The sequence below is a fragment of the Patagioenas fasciata genome, chromosome 19 (genome assembly GCF_037038585.1).
Source record: "Patagioenas fasciata isolate bPatFas1 chromosome 19, bPatFas1.hap1, whole genome shotgun sequence".
In the NCBI taxonomy this organism is placed as follows: Eukaryota; Metazoa; Chordata; class Aves; order Columbiformes; family Columbidae; genus Patagioenas; species Patagioenas fasciata.
Genome location: NC_092538.1, coordinates 2,189,929 through 2,209,564, shown reverse-complemented (window position 1 = coordinate 2,209,564; position 19,636 = coordinate 2,189,929). Strand labels below are relative to the sequence as shown.

Here is a 19,636-nt window from a genome sequence, read left to right as displayed (position 1 = left end):
ACAAGGGTCCAGCATGCACTGACAGGGGCTTTAAAAAAACCAAACCACCGAACAAACCATACCAGTCAAACATCTAATATTTCTGGGGGTTTTTTTAAGTTGGGAATTTCAAATGCTTGTCTTGACCCAATTCTGACCTTGCTGCTTCTGCTGGAGCAGTGACTGATGAGGGCAGGAGCACTTGGAGGGGCAGTGGGGCACTAACGTCCTGTTCAACTTTGTGCCCAGAAACTCCCCTGAGCACCAGGATCCTTGTTCAGACGCAACACAGGTACAGCTCAGCTGCACTGACCCGGGCGCATCCCCACAGCTCTCCTCCGTCCCTCCTGAGCTTTACTCGGAAGGATTTATACCACAGTTCCGCTTTCCCGCTGCGGGCACGCACGGCTTGTTTGTCCAGGTGTCCGTGTCCAGCCCCAGGTCAGACCTGCTGTGCTGTCTCCGTGCACGCAATTTGTGCCTCTTGGAAACGCTGATATTTCCCCGGCCCTTGTTCCCCAGCAGCCACACAGACCTGCCGCTCCTTCTCTGTGTGGATCAAAGGCACTAAGCTGCCATCAGTGCTCCCTGATGGATACAACTCCTGTCAGGTTCTCCCTGCTATGCTTTTATTAAATTACGCAACTTGTGTAAGGAACTGCACAAAGAAGTCAAACATTTGACTTGACCCATTTCCTGTTCATACAGAGAAAATTAACTGCAGTTCCACATAATTATTTTAATTTTGCCAATACCTTTACTCTTCAAAATAACCATGGATCGCCTGCCCTGTAAATGACAAACCCAATGTGCTCTAATACTGGAGCTGAGAGAAGCTGCTCAGGATTTAGTACCCAATGAAATCTATTACCCCTGCTCAAAGAGTTATGTTACAAGACCAAAACAGAGCCCTGAAGTGAACAATACCTTGGCTTCTTCTGCCATTTTCTTGTCTTCATCTATCTCTTCAGCCTTGGCAACATAGTCCTCTCCTTGATGTTTCCGCCTCTTCTGCTTGGGGGCCATGAAGCCTTGAAGAAACTTCTTAACGACCCCAGCCTGGAGTGCGATCACACACTCTCCAAAATCCTTCAGGCTCTCCAGCGAGTACACCTGTTGGAAGAGCATGTGGTCACCAACAGCCCCAGGCTCCTGTCTGTGCTGTTTCAGGTGCGTCTGTCCCGTACGTCTGATACTCAGTGCAGTGTTGGTATCTACCGCCCCTGCTCATGGCATCAGCACGTTACTGCTGCTTCTGCTGCAGTTCACACGCAGCTGAAGATCCTGCACGGCACAGCTCAGAGAAAAGCATTGTGCCCTGCAAAAAATCCCACCAATCCCCTCCCAAAAACCTACACCTGTGATGACCAAGCACTTTGCCTGTTCACTCACTCTTGCTTCGTATTCTGGTGTCACATCGATGTATCCCAGCCCTCCTTTCTGCAGCCGAGTTGCAACCTCAATGAGATCGCTCCGGAGGTAGTTCAGCAGCTCCTGGTTGCCATCGCAGGATTTGAGGCCCAGGTTCTGTTTCCGAGCCAAATGGATAGAATGTGTGATGTCCTGATACCTGGAAAATCAAAAACAACCTCTGAACACAGGCAGTGCCCTGGGACAGCGCCGGTATCCAGCGCCACCCGCGGGCTCCACCAGCAGAACGTGCTTTGAGAGGTGGCTGAAGCACATGGCAGCACTGGCTCGGGGGGTGGAACAGCAATGCCTCTGTTTCCAGTTGCAGTTTAAAGACTGACAGAACCTCCTCAGTTTCAAGCGTTACTGACCAGGAACCTGCAGGCACCGCCCAAAAATGAGCAATTCCTCATCTTCAACATCCTCCCCCCTCAGCACAGGCGCCATCAGAGCCAAGCGCAGGACGCTGCCCCTGACCCGGCCAGGCTGGTGCTGAGGATGTGACGGTGCTGTGAGCTGGGGGAGGTGCCAAGGGAAGCAGCAGCCTCACCTCTTCTCCAGGCGCTCCTTCAGCTGGCTCTCGCGGACCCCCTGCGCGTGCAGACAATCCAACAGCTCGTCCAGGTCCTTCTGATTGTCACACAGAAACCTGCGAGATAAAACACACATCAACACCAGCTCACTAACGTGTATCCGGGGCAAGACAACTGCTGCCTATCAACAGTTCACCAGCATTATCCGGGAGGCCTGACGGGTAACCTCCAGCGGAGCAAGGTGAAACACTTCCAGTAATGCTGGCATCAGCATTTTGAATCAGATGGGCCTCATTTCAAGGTCCCCAAATGTAGCCAGTTCCAGGGTAAGAAAAATAAAACAAACTAAACGCAGAACTGATTTATAGATTTTTTTTTTTCCCCCTATTAAATTTGTTAAAACATCAGCATTTGAATCTAGTCATGTACCCCAGGGATTAGATTCCCCATACTGCACTCAGTTTAAGTGATCTGAGCATCATTGCAGATGCACTAGGAAACGTTAACACGCTGCACAGCCTGGCAGTTCAGTCGCTCTGCAGGGCCTGTGGCGTCTTCCATGAACCCCGTGGGTTATCGAGGGCCACGGCACCGCTCACACCGCGATGGCGACGGGGCGGCTCGGGGGCTGCAGAAATTCTCCTGTCCGAGCAGCTCCCGCTAACCTGAACGCTGAGATGCGGTACGCGAAAACCACGCTTGTTAGCTTTAAACCTTTCTGCTCAGAAAGTCTGTCAGGACAGCAATGGCAGTGGCTGAATGTAAAGGGGAAAACTTCTGCAGGGTTCTCTACACAAGGTGCTCTCTCTGCAGTTCCAGTACAGTCGAGTTTTAATGATGGGTTGTAATCTAAACTAGTTACAATACAGCCTGAAATTCTGCGCTTTTCCTTCCCCCCAACTCTGTTCTAGGATGTCACGGAACCTCCTCGGCTGATGGAGACAGGGATTCAATCCGAGCTCCAGAGCTCATTTACAGAAGATAAGACTAATTGCAAATCTTCCAGAAGACGATTGCTCCTTAGAAGAGGGGAGCCAGGGAACAGAAATACCAAACTTGTATGGAAACAATTACAAAGGACCACGATGTGACCCTTGCCAGCCACACAGGAGACTCCAGATCCGATTTTTCTCCTTGGGTACAACCTCAGGTGAGCCAAGTAACTAGAGAAAGACGCTGTTCTGGTTCTCTTGGAATCGCTGTATCCACAATACTTATTTTTCTGTCTGAAATATCTACTAAATATCATCTCTGAAAAGAAAATATTTCAGAGTTCTAGTTTGCTCATATTGGGGGAACAGCCTCACAGTTTGTGTTCAGTCAGAAAATAAATTACTCTAATAAAACATAGGATTGATTTAAAAATGGAAGAAAGATCATTCCTTGCCAGTGACCTGCTCAGTGCGCTCCAGCCCCGCAGAGCACCCTCACCTCCCACACCGGGATCCAATCTTTTGGCCGCCACCATCCCCTGCACACCCGCCCGGAGAAACGGGACAGGGCGGCTCAAACACGTCCCAGCACCAGAGCCAGCACAGGCACCTCGGCAGCGTCAGTGACGGACCAGGGGCCGGGCATGGGACCCAACCGACAGTCACACAGATCTGTGACAGTACAACCTGTGCCTTTTTCTTATGGATGCCACGTACAGTGACAGATTAGATTCCTGCATTCACCAGCGGGTCTACACACAGACCACTGCAAGGACGAGCATTTCTAAGTCTACTGGACTTCTGCTAAATACAGAGAAATTTCTCTAGAATATTTGGTATCAAATTGCTTCCAAACCCTTGAGGCAAATCTTGGGATTGGTTCTAAACCATATTTCAGCATGCAGAATCCCTCAAAACGGCATAAACCAAGCTTCCAAACAGCTCCCCTGCAGACACCCAGCAGGACTCCTCAGGCATGGTGAGGAGGTTGCCCAGGTCATGGTGAACCAACACCGGTCACTGCTGCCCATACACCACGGCATCCAGCTGGAAAATAGCTCGGACCATGCCCGAGTGTCCTCAGCCTTCCCTCATGGCTGCAAATCTAAGGGGGGAATTCTCTGCACAGTTTTGCCTTATGGTAAATGTGAACGGGCAGTGGAAAGAATCAGCAAACGGCGCTTGGATTCCCCAGTGTTCTGTGGTTGGGGGAAAGACAACACAGGCTGCTGGGCAGCCTGGGAAAGCAGAGATCAGCCTTGGGAGACAGCGAGGGGTAAGCCCTGGCACGACTTCATTCCTGCTGAAAAGGAAGTGGGACAGGGAAGGGAGAACATGTGCAACAGGTACCTGCGTCCTCCCGGTATGCCCTGAGCGGAAAACTGGGATTTCTGGGAGAGCAAACTGATCTACATCAGCTTGAACTCAAATGTGCAAAATACAAACACATCAAAAGGAACCTGTGTTAGTTTGACTGGTGACACCGCTCTGTGCAGCCACAGCTCCCGGTTCCTGAGCCAGCTCCACACGCTCCCTGACATGAAGGAACAGCCTCCAGTTCCCCCTGGGGCTCAACCAGCGTGGGACCAGGGCATGAACACGGTAAGACAGGGCTGTGTTTAAATGGGGGAGGCAACAGGGCTGTGACCTTGTGGGTCTTGATACGAGGGAGGGGAAGGCAACTGGTGCCCTGACACAGGTTAATAACACAGTCCAGAGTGATGGGAAAGACACCTGTGGGAGAGTGAAGACCAGATGGAGGGTTTCAAACTGATCCAAAGGGGGAGATCCAGTCAGGGTAAGAGCTTCCTGCATCCCTAAATAACAGCTGGGATGCTGTTCTCACATTTCCGGCAGCACAAGCCAGCAGACTGGTCAGCAATTGAAACAAAAGAGAAATGGCACAAGCATCAAGTAAAAAGCTCTCAGTATTCACTGAAACTGAATATCCCTCCCTGATCTGAGGAATGGGCCGTGAGGTACAGAAAGAAAGAGAATCAAAGAATCACAGAATGTCCTGAGTTGGAGGGACCCACCAGGATCATGGAGTCCAACTCATGTCCCTGCACAGGACACCCCACAGCTCACCCCGTGTGTCTGAGGACGGTGTCCAGTCTCTTCTTGAACACTGTCAGGTTGGGCCGTGACACCTCCCTGGGAGCCTGTTCAGTGTCCAGCACCTCTGGGTGCAGAACCTTTTCCTCATGTCCCACTGACCCTCCCTGGCACATCTTCTGCCGTTCCCTGGGCTCTGTCACTGTCACAGAGAAGAGCTCAGCCCTGCCCCTCCTGCTCCTGCTGAGGAACCTGCAGCCCATGAGCTCTGCCCTCAGTCTGCTCTGCTCCAGCTGAGCAAACCCAGGGACTTCAGCCGCTGCTCATCCGGCTTCCCCTCCAAACCTTCACCAGCTTCGCAGCCTCCTCTGGACACTCTGCAGTAGCTTTGTCTCCTTTTCTCCTGTGTCCCCAGCCCTGCACACAGTGGATGCTCCAGGTGAGGCCGCTCCAGTGCAGAGCAGAGTGGGAAAGGTGTAAAACCTGGACTGCAGAGCAGGGAATGAAGAAATGGAGAGAATAACGTCTGGGGGAGCCCAGGATCAGCACCTGCTCGGGGGGGGCTGGTGCAAACAGGGGAGCTCCATCTGCAGAACACAGGCGTGAGATGGACCCTGCCAGCACCCACCCAGGTGACTCACACCGTCTGCTGAGGGGACCCGCTGTACCAAGCTGTATTCCTGACACATGAGGAACAACCGAGTTACTCTGCAGAGATGCCACTATTTCCAAAATTCAGCTGCTTTCTGACCAGGATGAGTGAGAAGTGTCCTGCACACTGATATACGGCAAAGGTTGTGATTAACCCATGGTTCGTGTTGGACAGACGGACACAGCTCACAATGCACTATGGAATGGACAAAGGAGTTTTTCAGGACCCACGTGCCCAGAAGCTTTGAATGGGGAGATTTTTTAATAAGCATCAAGATCAGTGAAAGTGGTGCACAACGTTACAAATGGGACTGGTCCATCCCTCTGGACAGAAGGAATCAAACATTTTTTATTCTGAATGAGAACAATGATTCAGCCTCTGTACTTCTAGGACAGAACACTGCACCCTCTTCTTTTTGGGGACAAAGTACTGAAAGCAGAAACCACTTCCATGAGATACTGTTTCTGTAGCTCTTGGCAGAAATATGGAGCCTATTTCCCTCTGCATCCATGTGCTACCAGCTCCTGTCCTCGAGGAGAAGAGGGGCAGGACTGTGAAACACAACCATTCATGGAGTTCATTTCCTGTTCATGTCAAAATTTCATAAATCTAAGTATAATGGGGTAAACTAAAGATGCTCTCCATGCACTCTAAGGCTACTCTCAATCCCATGGTAGATGTACTACTTGATAAGAGACAGACAGTAGCAGTTAAAGCAGAAGGCAAAGAAATGCAACTTCCAACACACCACACACTATCGCGAGTTATAGCGGAACCAGCCCTTGTATCCAAACAAGAGAAACTGCAGATATCCAAGGACTTCAGCGTGGTCTCAGGGCTCCTCGGGCCGCACACGGACAACCCACAAAAAGCAGCTGAGGAGGAGACTCCTCCATAACCATCCATGCTCATGGGCATGCTTGAGACTGGAGGGATCAACGGCAACGGCCACCGAGGGAGATGCTGTAACAGGATTTCCTCTGAGGGATTTCTAGTTACTGGTTCTCCCCTGAAATAACAGCGCTCAGGTTGTCACTCGGTGTTTTGTGGAAGCTTAGTGCTCCGGGTGACAGCTGCCAGACAGGCACTGAGCGAACAGGCTTCCTGCAGCTCTAGAGCTTTGGAGAACAGTCTGTCAGCTGAAGCAGCTTAGTGCTTACCTGTGGAATGGCTCTGGGTGGCCCTGTCAGGAGAAACGCACTCAGACAGCACAGAACATGGAGGTAGAAGTGGTCACGTTTCCTTTGCGAAGCTGCCCCTGTGCCCCCCACTCACCCGAAGGGCGTGAGGGCCCCGTTGGGCTCAGACCTGCCCCTGGGCTTCATTCAGCTCCATACCCTGACACTGCCTGGCTGAACAGTGCGCGCAGGTGAAAACCAGCGGTGCTGGGACGGTGATCGGTGCCAAACCTGACAGAAAACAAAGGCCTTGTAGCACAGGAGCCAGGCCAAACAAACCCCAGACTCCCCCGGCTTACTGTGTTATTTCTGAGTGGCAAAGAGCAGGACAGCCACACAAGGACATTGCTTCGACTTGGCCCTACGGATTCTGGCATCTTTTGGAGGGCACCCTGTGTGCCAGGACAGGGATATTTGTGTTTAACACTCCCCAGGGAGCTCCTCTTTTGACGATTTGTCCAGCTGGGGCTTTGAACAGCTATGAATTGGCAGATCCCGAGCAGGTGGTGGCAGCGAGTCGCACACATCGGCCGGGGGATCCAGAGCAGCACTTGCCTCCCTATCTCAGAACCGCCCTTTGCTGGTGTAGTTTTCAGTTCTTTTTTCTGTATCATAAGAAAATCCTCTTTCTTTAGACCTCCCCATTCTCCTCCAGCATTATATCCACCCATCCCACCGCTGAACACACAAATTAAGAGTATTTTTGCAGGTTTTCACATTTCTTAGGCAGTTATTCACTCACGAGAGGAGCTTCCCGCTTTATCCTCCGCAGGCCTTGCAGCACCGGGTCTCATGAAGCACCATTATTCCCCAAGGAAAAAGAAATATTTTGCCCTTGGTCTGCACTTCAGTTTATCATTTTTTATTTCTTCCATTTAGACTCAGTTTTTAAGCAGGCATTCTCACTTCTAATAGCTTCCTCATCCTGCCATGAACCGTACTGAGAACGCTCTTTCATCATTGCTGCAGTTTGTTTTCCAAGTTTTCTCAAACCTCTTTTTCACAGGTAAGAGGCACCACTTGCTCTGCCCATCTAGTACAGAAACTTTAAGACAATCTCTTCGGAAGCATTTTAGGCTTCTGGCTGCCATGTAAGCCTTTTTTTTTCTTAACAAGTTGCTTAATTTTTGGTTTTGTTGCTCTCTTTTTTTGAAAAATAGAATACTGCATACTTTGGTCACTTCTTACAAAGCAGCTCTTGGTAACAGAATTCAATTCAGCCCTGAAAGTGTGCACGATCTGGTTCACAGAGCTGCTCTTTCCCTCCAGAGCTGTCCTGCCTCTGCTCCCCCTCTGACCTCTTTCATCACAGAATCACAGCATGGACTGGGTTGGAAAAGCCCTCAGAGATCATCCAGTCCAACCCTTGGTCCAACTCCAGTCCATTGACCAGATCATGGCACTAAGTGCCATGGCCAATCTCAGTTTACAAACCTCCAGGGCCGGTGAGTCCAGCACCTCCCTGGGCAGCCATTCCAATGCTGACCACTCTCTCTGCACAGAATTGCTTTCTCATCTCCAGCCTCAATTTCCCCTGGCAGAGTTGAAGCCCATGCCCCCTTGTCCTATTGCTGACTGCCTGGGAGAAGAGCCCAATCCCCCCTGGCTAGAACTGCCCTTCAGGTCGTTCTAGAGAGTGCTGAGCTCAGCTCTAAGCCTCCTCTGCTCCAGACTGAACAAGCCCAGCTCCCTCAGCCTCTCCCCATAGGGTTTGTGCTCAAGTCCCTTCCCCAGTCTTGTTGCTCTTCTCTGGACCCGCTCCAGCACTTCAATCTCTTTCCTGACCTGAGGGGCCCAGAACTGAACACAACGCTCCAGGTGTGGCCTCCCCAATGTAGAGCACAGGGGAAGGATCACTGCCCTTGTCCTGCTGACCACGCTGGTTTGGATACAGGACAGGACACCATTGGCCTTCTTGGCCACCTGGGCACACTGTTGGCTCCTGTTGAGCTTCCTGTCCATTAGTATCTCAGCGTGCTGTTGAGCTGCCTGACTGAGCAACTCAACGCTGCAATATCTAATATTATGCTTTTTCAAGTTCAGCCTGGAATTGCAAGTTTCAGGCATTCTGTGTTACTTCACTCATCTGATTTGGCTTTACGTTGCCTTCAGTTTATAGCTATATGCAGTATTAGTTTAAGCTACTGTTTTCCTTATATAATTTGTCTTTTTACTGGAACACGTCTGTGAAAGGAAGGAGTATCAGAGCAGAGAGAACCCCCTGGGGATCACACTGGCCTCTACAGCCTCTGCTCAGCCCCACTCCCCAGGAAAGCCCCACTGCTTCAATTTTGGCCACGTGCAAAGGACCAGACTGAGAAAGAGGTGAGATTTGTCACGGCAATACTGGTGGGAAGGGAGGCATGCACAGAACTCCGCCAGCAATGAAACAGAAGGGTTAGAACAATCCAAAGCCTCAGCAGGCTGTGCTGATGGTTTAGAGGAATCAAGACATCCACAGGTTTCAGTTTCTTCAGCAGTTCCTGGTGGGGACGCAGGAACATCCTCACTAAGGCCGTTCTGATGTGCAGCAGCGGAACCACAGAGCCACGCTCACAACTGGGGATGTTACCAAAGACCAAATAACCGCAGGGGAAAATTCTGGGGGAAAGTCAGTGCTAACACAGGAGCCGCACGAGCAAGAACGTTCAGACAGTTACCTCTCAGGGTTATCTAAAAATAAATAAAACGCAGAATCCTTCCCAGGCAGCATAGCGGATGAAGCTGTAGCCAGTATGTTCTGGCATAAGGACACCACTGATCACTCCCCACCACACAGGGCAACAGCCAACATAGGAGATTTTCTGTGAGGGTAAGACCTTGGGGCAATTACTGGAGCAGGTCACAATCAAACCCATCAAAGGCAGAGCGTTTAGATTTGATTCACTTAGAAGACATGGTGGCTACTGCTTGGCGTTGGGAAGTGTTAAAGGGATAACAGGCTGTCAACTGGGGAGAATAATTTTGCTAAGCTACAATTATCAGTAGCAACAAAAGTCAATTCCACGCTGTGGTGCTAGAGCAGAACAAACGGACACAAGCAGAGTCTGCGGTGCGGCCCGGAGGGCAGGGACGAGGAGCTGGGGACGCTCTGCACGTCTCACAGGGGCCGGGAACATGCGGGGCTCAGCCCTGGCTGCAGAGATCTCAATGAAGATGTGAATTTCATGTGCTCAAGGACCTCATGTGCCACAATTCAGGTCTGCTGAGATGAACCATGAAAGAAAATCTAGACATGCTTAGCTAGGTCACTGCTCCCCAACTCCTCCCCTTTTTTTTTCCTTTCCTTTTTGGTTAAAAAATAACACTTACCAATATTGTAAAAAAGTACACACCAGTTCTTCTAAATTAACAATCTTCTGAATATAAAATATTTAAAAAGCAATACATCAAAGTAGCGTTTTACCAACTTAATTCACACAAGCTTTAAGTCCGATAGATTACACTGACTCCAGTGGTTTCACTGGCTCTGACTGGCTGCCCTTCCAGCCATCTGCAGGGCCTGCCAAACGAAACCTGTCTGGTTCCCTTGACCTCTAAGCTGTGAGCACTTTGCAGCGATAGAAGCGCGTCTTACCATAAGTTCTGGCCCTGCTTGGGGGTGGTGGTCTCGGCGGGCAGGTCGGCGGCGTGCGCGGCGCGGTGGAGCTTGCTCAGTCTGCTGTCCGCGCTCTTCCGCTTGTCTGCAACACAAGGGCACAACCTCAGAGCTGCTCTCGTTCGCCTTCCTCCTCTGAGAATGCTTTTATTTTGCAAAAGCAAACCTACCTCCAGTTCAGCATTTATATTCAGCACCTAGGCCAGCAATGCATTTGTCAGGGAAAACTACTCCAGCATCAGCTTGCTAAAATACACTGTATATTCATTTATAGAAACACCAAAAGATAATGGATTTTTAAAGAAATTACTGCACGTACTATTTCAAATACATTAAACTAGTTTTACTTTTTAGCTACACACTGTCAAAAATACTTTTAGAACTGAGTCACGAATAGGATGTATTTGCATTTCTGAGCACCTTGGCACAGCAGTCAGACACAAATTTAACAAGCAAAGGCTTAAATCAGCAAGAGTTTAAGTTTCAAAAGGAATGTGCTGAAATCTTGCACATTAGCTGGGTAAACAGACAGGCAGCATTTGAGGAATTAATGCAGCTGGAAGCAGCTGGTGCACAGGAACACAGCTGGTCAATATTTGATAAAGTTCACATAATAAAATACACCCATGAAGGGTCACTGAACGACACCACCTCCAGTTCAGCAAGTCACAAAGATGCAGACAGCTGGGTGAGGTATCCCAGTGCGTGTGCCCTGCTCCGATCTTCTTCAGATGTTTGCTCTGACCATTGTCTAAACCAAAAGCACCAGGCGAGGGTTCTGGTTTAACTCTCAACAGCCTCTCGTGCAGCGTTGCTGCAGATGGAGCCCGTGTCAGCCTGCGATGCTCCAGGAGCAGGAGGCGATGAGGACTGACACTGCAGCTGCAGTCAGGTCACAGCATGTCCTCCTGTACCCAGAACTATTGCCACATACACATGCTGAGTTTCCCCCCCCACAGACTGATTTTTGTGCATGTCCACGTTCTCCCTGCAATGCCCCAACCACCCAGACTCCAAGTCAGCCGGAAAATGACAGAGGACACACCAGAACTTCAGCTCATCATGGCACCTCACCTGCATGCTGGCTGCAAGGGGAACAGCAGGTGAGGATGTGTACAAGAGGGCTGTGTGCCACAACGGCTGCAATCATCAAAGACACAGGGATCTAGAGGACTGACCTGCTTGATATTACCTCACAGATTAACCTGGGAGTCTTACCAACAGCGGAGCATCAGCATGGCGACGGACAGAATCACAGAACCAGCTTGCTTGGAAGAGACCAACTGTTCCCCCACCCCTGGCACTGCCCCATGTCCTGAGAACCTCATGTCCGTCTGTCCAACCCTCCAGGGATGGTGACTCCAGCACTGCCCTGGGCAGCCGGTTCCAATGCCCCACGGCCCTTTGGGGAAGAAACTGTTCCCCAGATCCACTCTAACAGTGAGGACACCCTCACTCTACAGCGCACAACTGGCTCCTTCTCCAGGACGCCTGGCACAGCAGGGTCAGAGCAAACCAGAGGGATTAATTAGCCCGCGACTGACATCGAGCCGGCTGCTTCTAAAGGTGATGGTATCCCACGAGACGCTGCGGGCAGAGGGACACTGCAGGCAGCTCTCAGGACTTGCAGCAGTGGGGGATCATCATGAGCATCAGCCTGTCCTGCGTGCAGGCTTCTTGAGTTTAAAGAAGGCTCAAATCAGAGTTTCCCCATGAAAACACTCAGACTAGACAGTTCTCTTACATTCATCAATCCATCCTTACAGACAACAACAAAGGAAATACCCACGGAGAAGCAGGTTGACCATACCTCCCGGGCTGCAGTCCTTTTTAAAATCATCTTTTTTCTGATGGGAAAGGGTGAATCTGTAGTCTATGCTGTCATGCACCCAGCCTTTCTCAATGAACAAGCCAGGAACTTCATCTGAAAACAGCCAATACCTGTAGGAAACACACATTAGCAGGTTATCTGCCTCCTCTTCTGCCTAGTTACACATGTCCACTTTTATTTGCACAGAGGAGAGAAGCATCTGTGTGCTTGACTCAACAAAAACTGAATGCATGTGTATCTTTCTATTAGCACAGTTGAGAGACATGAGAAGCAAGGCTTCATCCTAAAAGCATTCCTGTGCAAAAAACACTAAAAAAAAAAAAAAAAGAGATGCTATAAATAAGAGGGTTCTTGAGCAGCAATGGCAGCACTTCTGGCTCCACTGGCTCGTGGATCCTCACCCCTATAGAAGGCCTCAAGAAGCTGCTCCGTAAAGCGGCAAAGGCCGTTACACTCGTGTGCTGGTTTGCCTGAAAATGGGTTAATTTTCTCCATACAGTTAGAAACCTTTCTTTTTCATAGCTAGCACGCTCATCATTTGGACATAGTTTAAGAACAAGCAGATAACACCCCTGGACAGAGTTAATGTTTTGAATTGCTCTGGTCTGAGAGCAAAGGACACTCTGAGCTCTGCCCGCAGTGTGAGGCAGCGAGGAAGGGGATGGACGGATAGAGCTGGACTGACCCCCACACTGAGCAATAAGAGTGTTCCAGCCCATTAGTATCATGCTAATTGTTTAAGAGAAGTCAGGACCTTCCGGGTTGTTCTCTCTCTCTCTTGCTCCGGGGCACAGCCGGGGGAGTTCGGTTGGGATGTTTAGTTCGACCTTTTGCCATTTTGCAGAGGTCTTTGCGCTTTCCTGCCATTCTCTCTTTTGGATCGGCTGTTCAGGACTGGGGTATCGCTTCCTGGGCCTGGCTGCTTGGTGCAGAAGGAGTTCATGGGGAATTGCCTTGAGTATTTTCTATTTCTATTTTATATCTATATTTACTAGCAGTGTATTAGTATCTCGTTATTTTATTAAACTGTGTTTAGCTCAATCCAAGTTTCTCCCTCCCCTGTCGGGGGTGTGGGAGGTGGTGAGTGAGCAGCTGTGTGGTTGTATTGCCAGCTCGGGTTCAACCACCCCAACTCGATATCCACAACCCCCTCACCTCTGCTCTCCCCACAGCTCAGTACACAGGGACTCCTCTCAATACCCTCCACACCAATCGCTTCTTGGGGCCTGTGATGTGATCAAGCTCCTCTGGACCATTTCCCTTCCCACCTGTTATGATTACGGTCGGTGCCAATTGGAGTCCTGCGCATCACCAGCTTCGCTTTGGCGATTCCATCCTGGAAGGTTTTCTCAGCTGCAGCTTTATGCTTCCGGATTCTTTCTTCCTCTGCTTCTTTCTCCATCCTCACTGTTGAAATTAGCATAGAGGAGCATTAGCTTTTATTGTATCCAGTCATCAATATTCTATTTCATTTTACTACACCATTAGGGTAAAAAAAATTAAATACATATATATATACATATAAATATATATATATATACACACACATATATATACACATATATACATATACATACACATATATACGTGTGTGTGTGTGTGACTTTAGTTAGCATTCCTTTAGCACTGCCATCCATCCTTTATCTCACTTTCCACCCACCATTCTAGAAAAAACTCAAGAATTATTAAGAAGTCACAGAATCCCAGAGTGTCAGGGGTTGAAGGGCCCTGGAAAGCTCATCCAGTGCAATCCCCCCATGGAGCAGGAACACCCAGCTGAGGTTCCACAGGAAGGGGTCCAGGCGGGTTTGAATGTCTGCAGAGAAGGAGACTCCACAACCTCCCTGGGCAGCCTGGGCCAGGCTCTGACACCCTCACCAGGAAGAAGTTTCTTCTCATCTTTAAGTGGAACCTCCTGTGTTCCAGTTTGCACCCACTGCCCCTTGTCCTGTCACTGGTTGTCACCCAGAAGAGCCTGGCTCCATGCTCCTGACACTCCCCCTTTCCATATTGATCCCCAGGAATGAGTCCCCCCTCAGTCTCCTCTTCTCCAGCTCCAGAGCCCCAGCTCCCTCAGCCTTTCCTCACACGGGAGATGCTCCACTCCTTTAATCAAAATCAAAGCATAAGGATGAACTGGGCTGAGGAAAGAGGAAAGTTTGCATAAAAATTGACCAGAGAAGTTAGTCCTTATTATCATATTTCATTCTAGACCAGTGAAGCAGCATCCATTGCTGTGCAATTCCCTACAACAGGCTCAAAGATCTTTAACCAGAGCTCGGTATCCCACAGGACTCCCGCTCTGGCCTCGGCTCGGGGGTGACACCAGATGTGTCACCTGCATTTCCCACCACAGCCACGGGGACGGTCCCCACCTGCCCCAAACCAGACCCGGCACAAGAGGCTCTTCCAGGCACCAGAGTCTCCCAGCAGCGACCAAGTCACAGCTCCTGCCAGCCCCCGCTGTCCCAGCCACGCTGGGATGTGGAAGAGCATTAAAACACTCATGACACAAGTACTGGAATTTCACCAGTTCTCAATATCTATGGCTGTTGGCAAAGAAGAGGGGAAGAAAAACAGGCAATGGCCTAAATCCTGGCATCATGGACTCCTTGGTGAGAGTTTTACAAAATAAAACATGTAATTTCCCATCTCTAGGTAAAGAGCAAGAGGGAAAGCATCTTCTGCCAAGAGACAAAACACTAAGGCCAACAAGATTTACACTTCTCTTGATGGTTCAACAGTCTCCCTACACAGAACAGGTGTATGTTCACCAAGAACTGCCTGAACAACAAGGAACAAAACACCGAACTGTGTCACGCTGGCTCTTCAGAGCCTGATCCAACAAAACCGTCGCTGCTTCACAACCTGCACACAAGGCTCTGGGCAACTTCCTTCTGTGTCCTGAGAAAACTGGCGGGAAAGAATAAAAAGGAGAAAGAAATGAAGACTTAACTTTGCGTGAGAGAGGAGGGTTTGAAGCAGATGGAATGAGAGCACATGGAAGGCTGTGGAGCGGGGCAGGTGAACGCGAGCAGGCACAGGCTGGGTGCCCGTTGCTGTCCCAGCCTCACTGGCACTGTTCCACTACCTGCTCCTTCTCCTGCAGCCACTTTCTGTATCATGAAAGGTTTGGTAACACTTGATTAGTAAATATGTGGTAAGTCTCTGAAGTCCTGCCAGTGTAATCAATCCCGACTGATTGGAGGTGACACAGGGGAAAACACACCCTTGAAGTTCTTACACCAACACTAGATATCAGCTTTTATATAACAATATACGAACAATATACCAACTTGCAGTAATTGCAGCATGGCAAAATGTCCCGTTAATCCATAGGTGCCAGACGCAGCAGCTGCACAACCCGTGTCTGTAAATGTCAGCTCCTCCCTGAACCTCACGGCCTCCCCACGGCAAACACAGTCAGGATGAGCAGCAACAGCCGCTCTCAGAGCGCCCAACGCCTCGTGTCACCCAAACCCGAGACTCACAAACCACAGGTCCCGCGCTGACCGAGCGCCGTTCTCACCCTCCACACACACACAGAGCTGACAGGACGTCCCCAGGATTTCTCTCCCTGACACCTCCCCAGGACTCGCTGCCGCCACCTGACGCCAGCACAAGGTCCAGTTCCCTCCTCAGCCAACGCTCCGACCAAACCGAGCTGCCGGCAAACTCTGCACGGATATCGTGGGGACCAACGAGAAGGGATCCTCTCTACCCAGCTGTAACATGAACCATCAAGTGCCACAATAAAGACGAGGCAAAGAAAGAAGAGAAGCTTAAATTTACAGAACCCCAAATTTACAGAACCCCAGGCTGGTTGGGCTGCAGGACCTCTGCAGATCCCCAGCCCAGCCCTGCTCACGCAGGGTCACAGAGCAGATCACACAGGTGGGTCCAGGCGGGTTTGAATGGCTCAGAGAAGGAGACTCCACACCCGCTCTGGGCAGCCTGGGCCAGGCTCTGGCACCTCCCAGCAAACAAGTTTCTGCTCATGTTCACATGGAGCCTCCTGTGTTTCAGTCTGTGCCCGTTGCCCCTCACCCTGGCGTTGGGCACCACTGAACAGAGTCTGGTCCATCCTCTGACACCCACCCTGAGCTATTGATCCCATTGATCAGATCCCTTTCAGCTTCTCTTCTCCAGCTCAACAGCCCCAGCTCTCTCAGTGTCTCCTCATCACAAAGATGCTTCAGACCCATTATCATCTTTGTAGCCACCACTGGACTCTCCAGTAATTCCTTGTCCTTCTTAAACTGGGGAGCCCAGAACTGGACACACAACTCCAGATGTGGCCTCCCCAGGGCAACGCAGAGGGGGAGGAACGACCTCCCTGACCTGCTGCTCACACTCTTCCTCACACACCCCAGGTATTGTTGGCCTCTTGGCCACAAGGGCACATTGTTGACTCACGGTCAACCTGTTGTCACCAGCACTCCCAGGTCCTTCTCTGCAGAGCTGCTTTCCAGCAGGTCCACCCCAACCTGTACTGATACCGGGGATTGTTCCTCCCCAGGGGCACGACCCTGCTCTTGCCCTTGTTGAATTTCATGAAGTTCTTCTCTGCTCAGTCCAGCCTGTCCAGGTCTCTGGATGGCAGCTCAGCCTCTGGTACCAGTTTGGTACCAGCAAACTTGCTGGGGGTGCACTCAGTCTCTTCATCCAGGTCATCGATGAACAGGTTGAACAGGACTGGACCCAGCACTGACCCCTGGGGAACCCCCAGACTACAGGCCTGAACCAGACCCTGCACCGTTGATCACAACCCTCTGGGCTCTGCCATCCAGCCAGTTCTTGATCCATCTCACTGTGCATTCATCCAGCCCGCACTTCTGAGCTTGTTTGTGAGGAGGTTGTGAGGGACGGTGTCAAAAGCCTTGCTGAAGCCAAGTAGACAACGTCCACTGCTCTCCCCTCATCTATTCAGCCAGTCGTACCATCATAGAAGGTTGTCAGGTTGTTCAAACATGATTTACCCTTGGTGAATCCATGCTGACTACTCCTGATAACCACCTTCTCTTCCACATGCTTGGAGATGATGTTCAGAATGAGTTGTTCCCTTTCCAGGGATGGAGGTGAGGCTGACTGGCCTGTAGTTTCCTGGGTTGTCCTTCTGGCCCTTTCTGAAGGCTGGAGTGACTCTGGATTTCCTCCAGTCCTCAGACACCTCTCCTGTTCTCCACGACCTTTCAAAGATGATGGAGAGTGACTCTGCAATAACATCTGCCAACTCTCTCATCCCAGCCCTTGCGGGCACATCCCATCAGGGCCCACGGCTTTGGGGATCTCCAGTTTGTCTAAACGATCTCTAACCTGCTCTTCCTCAACCAAGGGAAAGTCTTCCTCTTACTCATACGCCAAAACTGTTCAATCAAAATGAGAACAAAGAAACCAAAGCAAAGGGTTCCTCCCCACAGCTCATTTTCACATCTGACAGCAAGCTGCCCTTGGCTGGCACACTCATCTCCAGCGGGCGCCGTCACCGTCTCACCGTCCAGCTCCCCGTCCTCCTCCAGCCTGTATGGAGCTGTTGCTTCACAGAGCGACACGGCAAAGAACACCTGCTGTAATAATGTGGAAATGGAAGTGACTTGACTCCTACTATCGAGAAAATACAGATATTAATGATGTTATCTCAACAGGAAGTTCTGTACTGATTTTTTTTACGAAAGAACAACAAAAAAACCATTTATGGTTCCTTACACTGGGCTCTTTTCTGAGCCTGGCAGCACCGGCTGCAACCCTGATAGGTTTCACCTGAAAGAGGTGAGCGCTCCTGGTCTCACAGCTGTTGCCAGAGTGGTGAAAAGAAATCTCTGACTGCAAGATAGATCTATAGAGAGCTATATGTGTAAAAGAGTAGTTGCTGACAAAACGCCTATTATGCAATGGTTCATATAGTACATGTATTAATACAATATTGTGTGTGCCTATATATATATATGAAATACTGCACAACAGGCGTTTTGTCAGCAACTACTCTCTTCCTTCCCCCAGAGACATAATACAATTAAAAGCAAATGCCCCTGCCGCAGTGTGAGAGCCGTTCTGCCGCAAAAGGCGCAGAGAGGCCGCGTGGCGGCAGGAGCACACGGACACGCTCTCCCCGTGGTTATCAGAGCTGCTTCCACACGCTGAACCCAACCCGAGCTGCTGACCCCGCAGCCCCAACCACCATCAGTGACCCAGCTCTGTGGTACTCCAAAGGTACCTTTACACCCGGGAGCCACTGCTGAAGAGGTAAACACAGCCTTGGGTGCCCAAAATGCTGGGGTTTGTTGCGTGGGAAGCAAGCAATATGAATTCAAACTGTAATGAAAGGCTCACTCCTTCCTTCCCTGCCAGAGAGACCCAGTTTGCTGTGTGGAGTTCAAAAGGATGAAGCAAACCTCCCCAGCAAGCAAGACAAGTGATTCTCATCTCCATCCATGTAACATTGTTTTTTCTTCACAGAATCATAAATGTCCTGAGTTGGGAGGGACGCACCAGGATCATGGAGTCCAACTCCTGTCCCTGCACAGGACACCCCACAGGTCACCCCGTGTGTCTGAGCACGGTGTCCAGTCCCTTCTTGAACACTGTCAGGTTGGGCCGTGACCCCTCCCTGGGAGCCTGTTCAGTGTCCAGCACCTCTGGGTGCAGAACCTTTTCCTCATGTCCCACTGACCCTCCCTGGCACATCTTCTGCCATTCCCTGGGCTCTGTCACTGTCACAGAGAAGAGCTCAGCCCTGCCCCTCCTGCTCCTGCTGAGGAACCTGCAGCCCATGAGCTCTGCCCTCAGTCTGCTCTGCTCCAGCTGAGCAAACCCAGGGACTTCAGCCGCTGCTCATCCGGCTTCCCCTCCAAACCTTCACCAGCTTCGCAGCCTCCTCTGGACACTCTGCAGTAGCTTTGTCTCCTTTTCTCCTGTGTCCCCAGCCCTGCACGCAGTGGATGCTGCAGGTGAGGCCGCCCCAGCGCAGAGCAGAGCGGGACAATCCCCTCCCTGCCCAGCTGGCAATGTTTGTGCTTCATATATAATTAGTACAAACTATTAAGTGAGAACAAGGAGCATCCCAAGCAGTAGTGTCTGAAGTGTGTTTCATTTTGCAGCAAAATCTTACCATAAACTTGCTATCAAACAACAGGGCACTGCAAGAACCAGGGCCCAGAGCCCCTTCAGCACAGCACGTTAGATAGCTGGCGTTTTGTCTCCTGCTAGAGAAGCAGGACAGCACTCCAGATCCTCAGCAGTTTATCGACACTTCTGAGACTCACAGTTCCTACCAGCTCCGAAAGGTCTATTTGCGCTCAGTGTGAGGCGCGGTTGTATCCATGTCCTTCCTCAGAACTCTCAGGACATTCCCCATTATCTACCTGTCCTTGGTCTCCCAGAACAGCTGCTCCCGGGTTCCAGCCAAGCAGATAAGCCAGACTCCACGTGGGCCACTCATCCCGCAGCCCTTTCAGAGGACAACCACCAC

General features: G+C 50.6%; 1 protein-coding gene across 1 annotated transcript in view; it reads right to left on the bottom strand.

Annotated features, from left to right (window-relative positions):
* The window catches only part of BAZ1B (bromodomain adjacent to zinc finger domain 1B), a 53,464-nt gene that overhangs the window by 13,331 nt on the left and 20,497 nt on the right, over positions 1 to 19,636 (bottom strand). Inside the window, exons 8-13 of the mRNA XM_065853231.2 lie at positions 13,437 to 13,575; positions 12,148 to 12,278; positions 10,317 to 10,422; positions 1,940 to 2,038; positions 1,372 to 1,549; positions 907 to 1,092 (exon numbers count right to left, since the gene is read on the bottom strand). Coding sequence (XP_065709303.1) covers positions 907 to 1,092; positions 1,372 to 1,549; positions 1,940 to 2,038; positions 10,317 to 10,422; positions 12,148 to 12,278; positions 13,437 to 13,575 — 839 coding nt within the window. The remainder of the gene's footprint in view (positions 1 to 906; positions 1,093 to 1,371; positions 1,550 to 1,939; positions 2,039 to 10,316; positions 10,423 to 12,147; positions 12,279 to 13,436; positions 13,576 to 19,636) is intronic.